Source organism: Myotis davidii, unplaced genomic scaffold, assembly GCF_000327345.1.
Source record: "Myotis davidii unplaced genomic scaffold, ASM32734v1 scaffold1628, whole genome shotgun sequence".
Classification (NCBI taxonomy): domain Eukaryota; kingdom Metazoa; phylum Chordata; class Mammalia; order Chiroptera; family Vespertilionidae; genus Myotis; species Myotis davidii.
The window spans coordinates 239,037-244,911 of NW_006299023.1; the positions used below are offsets into that span (position 1 = coordinate 239,037).

General features: G+C 41.2%; 1 protein-coding gene across 4 annotated transcripts in view; it reads right to left on the reverse strand.

Annotated features, from left to right (window-relative positions):
• Positions 1–5,875, reverse strand: part of TMEM45A (transmembrane protein 45A) — a 21,596-nt gene that overhangs the window by 4,921 nt on the left and 10,800 nt on the right. For 2 of the 4 annotated variants that reach the window (XM_015571051.1, XM_015571048.1), the window contains 2 exons: positions 2,599–2,744; positions 2–177 (listed from right to left, as the gene is read on the reverse strand). In XM_015571051.1, coding sequence (XP_015426537.1) covers positions 27–177; positions 2,599–2,744 — 297 coding nt within the window. In that variant the 3' untranslated portion in view covers positions 2–26. The remainder of the gene's footprint in view (position 1; positions 178–2,598; positions 2,745–5,875) is intronic. The other 2 variants (XM_006774597.2, XM_015571049.1) reach the window with 1 other exon arrangement.

Sequence of the window (5,875 nt, forward strand, 5' to 3'; positions counted from 1 at the left end):
ATATATGTAAGTGGATATGAAAATTATTAAGGGTCTGAAGGTTTCTGAAACAGGAAAAGACAGTAGTCTTCTTTGGGCTCTGAAAGGGAGCTGACATGCAGTAGAGAGGTTCCCTGAATGTTGGCATTGGTCTTGGAGGCTGCCCAGCCCCTAAGGAGATGAGGCCCAGATGTCAGCCTAGAACAACAGAGGAAGAAGCCAAGTTTCACTCAATAGCAGAGCTAGCCTTAACAATCAGCTCATGCACAAGCTTTGGGGGAATGGGATAGGATTCATTGAAATTAATCAATGAGAAGATAAAATTTCCCAGCACCCAAAGCACTTAAAAAGGCAACTACGGATCAAAGTAGGCTGACCCAAAACCTAGCAGAGACATCTGGGAGACATTTTATTAATGGTTTCCTTAGAGAACCAGCACTTCAGAAACTCAAAGAAGCATAGAGCAGGAGAGGTGACAGGGGTAGGGGGTGGAGGGGACAAGTCTAGAGAGAAGAGTAGACAGTTAGGAGTCTGAGAGTAGAAAGATAGGAGACAGAGTCTGAGGCCCCACTGGGCCAAAAGCAGCTGCTGAAGTTTAGGAATCTAGGGAACCTGCTAGGTGTGTACTGTCCAATATGGTAGCCACTATGAATATGGATATTTCAATTAATTAAAATTAATGTGACACTAGGAACATGTCAACATGCTCAATAAGCACACGTAACTCATGGCTACCATAATGAAGGCTGCAGAAAAAGAACATTTCAATCAGTACTGAGGTATAAAGGATTAGGTATTGCTGGCTGCATGCCTAGTAGCTAGAATCAGCCAGGCCCCTTGTGGTTTGGCATTAGCTACCTTGGAGAGAGGACCCATGTTCACCCCTTTCTGTTCCTACTCATCCTCCAAACCGCAGCTTAATTCTCAATTGTGAGGAGGCCTCCTCTGAGTTCACATCGTGCTTTCTTCTACTATTTCCACTTACAGCACTGTACTTAAATTATCTCTGTCTCTCCCTATAGAGTCTATACTTAGGCATTTTTTATATAGGAGAAGAACAAGAATAGGAAGAATAGCAAAAAGAATAAGAACAATAAGAATAACTTTCATTGAGCCATTATTAGGGCCTGAGCAGGTTAAATGCATGATCTTATTTAGGTACTACAATTATCCCCATTTTGTGAACAAAAAATAATCTGCCCAAAGTCAGACAGATAACAACAGAACTAGGAATATGTGTTTTTATCAATTGGCTCTATTGCTCCTCACCCATCATAAAACATTGTATCAGGGTCCTTGTAAAAACATGTACGGAATCTTACTTTTAGAAATCCTATCTAATAAAGAGGAAATATGCAAACTGACCATCACACCATCACAAAGATGGCAGTGCCCAGTCCCCTCAGCCCTATCGGAGTCCCCCAGTCCTTTCGGCCCTGCCAGGGGAGAGGGGGTGGCAGGTGTGTGGTGCGGCCAGACCCGCCCTCAGCCTGCCAGCTGCCCAGGGTCAGCCTGAGGTGCAGGCAAGCCTCAGATGGTGGCTGCCCAGCCACCTGGGGTTTCCCGAGGCTCAGGTAGCCAGGGCCGGCTGAGGCTTGCACTGCCAGCAGTGGTAGCAGCAAAGGTGTGAGGGGGGTGACACCTTCCCCTGATGGCCGGGTGGTCTCCTGCCCCTGAGGGTTCCTGGACTGTGAGAAGGGGCAGGATGGGCTGAGGGATGCCCCCCTCCAATGCATGAATTTTTGTGCACTGGGCCTCTAGCATTAGAATAAATGTCAAATTAATCAGGTACTCAAATTTAATGGGGGACAAACATGTTGGTCAAAAGATGATACCAGCCCTGGCCGGTGTGTGTTATTGGTTGGGCATCGTACAGTGCACCAAAGGGTTTCCATTTCAATTCCCAGTCGAAGGCACGTGCCTGGTTATAGGCTCAATCTCCAGAAGCGGGCATGCAGGAGGCAGCCAATCAATGTTTCTCTCTGATCAATGTTTCACTCTCTCCCTCTCTCTCTGAATATCAACAAACTATTCATTAAAAAAAAAAAATAATTAGCCCAGCCAGTGTGGCTCAGTGGTTGAGCATCAACCTATGAACTCAGACAGGGCACATGCCTCAGTTGCGGGCTCGATCCCCAATAGGGAGTGTGCAGGAGGCAGCCCATTGATGATTCTCATCATTGATTCTTCTATCTCTCCTTCTCCCTTCCTCTTTGAAATCAATAAAAAAATATATATTTTAAAAATTGACATCAAGCTTGGGAAGTGCTATAATTGATGTACAGCTGGGCAAACGAAGGGCTCAGTCACTGCAGGTGTGGGAAGGGCCATTTATAAGAGGAAAGAGCATCTGCAAATGCACGGAGGCACAGAAGAGTGTGTTGAAGGGTGAGTCATAGGTCAGAGGCACAGCAGAGATACTGCTGAACTATTCTAACTTTAAGCCAACATTTACTCTTTCTATTGGAAATTTCTGTGTTTGCAGATAATTTTCTATATTACCCTGTCTGGTGGAATGCTAAGGAATAAAATCCCCTATAATTTTAAGTTCATACTATCAAGTCTTGTTGATCATATATCAAGAAATAGAACTCCCATGAACAAAAGTCACTAACTTACCAGATAACAAAAGCATAAATCACTCCAATGATGATAAAGGAGAATGCATAATGCCAACAAAAGCATATGGTGAGAAACTTAATGTTGTCGTGATCCAGTAGATCCCATGCAGGACCTCCACTGGGGGGATAAAGGACAAAACCAATCTGCAATGTAAAACAAAAGCACAATTAAAATAATCAGCCCCATTCAAAATGCTTGGCTCCAAGAGGAACGGTAACCTAGACAGCTCCCACTATGTGAACTATACAGAGAAGACTCAGGTTTTATTGTCTGTTTTAGTAATATAGACAGTACTAGTAGGTCATATTTTTGAAAAAAAATTTTAAGGCATTTAAAGATCAATTTCAAGATATGCATAGTAATCATCTCTGGGGATTGGTGGACATTCAGAGAATGTGCTTAGGTTTCTGAATTGTGCAGTTTCACTTGGTTACTTCAAAATTAGAGTACAGAAATGTTTTAAAATAAACAAATGCCCACAGCTAACACTATCTTTAATGATGAAAGGCTGAAAGCTTTTCCCCTAAGATCAAAACAAGATGTCTGATTTCACCACTTCTTTTCAACATTATACTAGAAATTCTATCAGAACAATTAGGCAAGAAAAATAAATAAATCACATATAGATTGAAAAGGGAGAAATAAAATTATCTATATTCACAGATGACATATATAAATATTAAAAGCTCTAAAGACTCCACACCAAGAAAAACTGTTAGAGCTACTAAATTAATTCAGCATATTTGCAGGTTTACAAAATCAACATACAAAAGTCAGATGTATTTTCCATATGCAATGAGCAACCCAAAATTAAATGGGGGGGAAAAACAGTTCCACCCACTTGCAATAGCATTGAAAAGAAAAAAAATACTGTACAGAAGTAAATTTAATGAAAGAGGCTCAAAACTTATAGACTGAAAACTATAAAACATCATTGAAAGAAATCAAAGAAGATCTAAATAAATGGGAATATATCTCATGTTCATGGACTGGAAGATTTAACATTGTTAAGATGGCAATAATACACAAAGAAAACCCCAATAGCCTTTTTTGCAGAAATAGAAAGTTGATCCTAAAACTCATATGGAATTGCACAAGACCAAGAATAGTTAAAACAACTTTGGGGAAAAAAAGTTGTAAGACTTCTGCTTACTGATTTCAAAATGTAATACTTCTGGACTCTCAATTCTGTCCCATTGGTCTGTGTTTTGCCAGTACCATACTGTTTTGATTATTATAGCTTTACTGGAGGTCTGGTGCATGAAATTCATACACAAGGGGGGGGTCCCCTCAGCCCAGCCTGCACCCTCTCCAATCAGGGACCCCTTGGGGATCCCCAGATCAGGCCTAAACCAGCAGTTAGACATCCCTCTCACAATCTGGGACTGCTGGCTCCTAACTGTTCACCTGCCTGCCTGCCTGATTGCCCCTAGCTGCCCCCCCTGCCGGCCTGGTCACCCCCAACTGCCCCCCCACCCCCCGACCTGGTCACCCCCGCCCCCCTTGCTGGCCTGGTTGCCCCATGCAGCCTGCTGTTCAGTTGTTTGGTTGTCCCTCACTAATTCCCCGGCCGGCCTGGTCGCCCCACACAGCCTGCTATTCAGTCGTTACTGTTACTGTGATGGGATCACAGACAATTTGCATATTCCACTATTATTAGTATAGATAGTATAGTTTGAAGTCAGGGAGTGTGATGCTTCTAGCTTTGTTCTTTTTTTTCCCCAGGATTGCTTTGGCTATTTGGGGTTGTTAGTGGTTCCACACAAATCTGATGATTTTTGTTCTATTTCTTTAAAAAATGACATTGGACCCAGTCAGTGTGGTTCAGTGGTTGAGCATCGAACTATGATCCAGGAGGTCACAATTAAATTTCCAGTCAGGGCACATGCCTGGATTGTGGGCTAGATCCCCAGTAGGGGTTGTGCAGGAGGCAGCCCAACTATGATTCTCTCTCATCATTGATGTTTCTATCTCTCTCTCCCTCTTCCTTTCTCTCTGAAATCAATATATATATATATTTTATATGCACAGATGACATATATTAATGTCAAAAAATATATATATATTTAAATAACATTGGGATTTTTATGGGGATTATATTAAATCTGTGTGTTGCTTTGGGTAATATGGCCATTATAACTGTTGATTCTTACAATCCATGAACACAGAATATTTTTCTATTTTCATTGTGTCTTTTTCAATCTCTTTGAATAATGCTTTGTCATTTTCAATATATAAATCCTTCACATCCTTTGTTAAGTTTATTTCTTGGTATTTTTTTTTTCTGTTGCAATTGCAAAAGAAATTGTGTTTTTTTAATTTCTTTTTCAGAAATTTCATTGATAGTATACAGGAAGCAGTGGACTTTTGTACATTGATTTTGTACCCTGCAACTTTACTGTTTTGGTTTATTGTTTCTAGTAGTTTTTTGGTGGAGTCTTCAAGATTTTCTATATACAGAATCATGTCATCTACAAAATGTGACACTTTTATTTCTTCCTTTTCTGTTCAGGTGCCTTTCATTTCTTTCTCTTGCCCGAGTGCTCTGGCTAGGACTCCCAGCACTATGTTGCGTGAGAGTGCTGAGAGTGGACATCCTTGTCTTGTTCCTGATCTTAGGGGAAAAGCTTTCAGTTTTCCACCAATGAGTATGATATTGGCTGAGGTATTAACAACACAAAGAGTTCTAAAAGCCTGACTTTATTCCTTACCTCAAGAGGAATCCTTTTATTTTATTTTAGTTCTACTGGAACCAAACCACCAACCATCACTGTGTGCTATAGGCCTGCAGCCCAGCACTTCTGCTGTGCAGTGCTGTTCTGTGTCTGGTCCACAGGGAGCTTGCTCTGTTTTCGTTCATACTATTCAATTGCAGCAAGGTATTTTTTTACTTTCTTATTTTTGTTTGTTTATTTTCTTCTTTTAATTTTTTTTTATTTCATAAGTAGTTACGATACTGTATCTGTCATTGTTATTTATTTGGAACAGAGAAGATACACTGACGTATAAACTCACTGTGTCATCTTGACCAGAAGTTATCTCTTTAAAACTTTTTTTTTAGCCCTAGCTGGTTTGGCACAGTGAAAAGAGCATCAGCCTGCATACTGGAGGGTTCTGGGTTCAATTCCAGCCAAAGGCATGTACCTTGGTCCCGAGGATGTGTTCTAAGGCAACCAATCGATGTTTCTCTCTCTCTCTCTCTCTCTCTCTCTCTCTCTCTCTCTCCCTCCCTCCCTCCCTCCCTTCCACTCTCTCTAAAAATCAATAGAAAAAT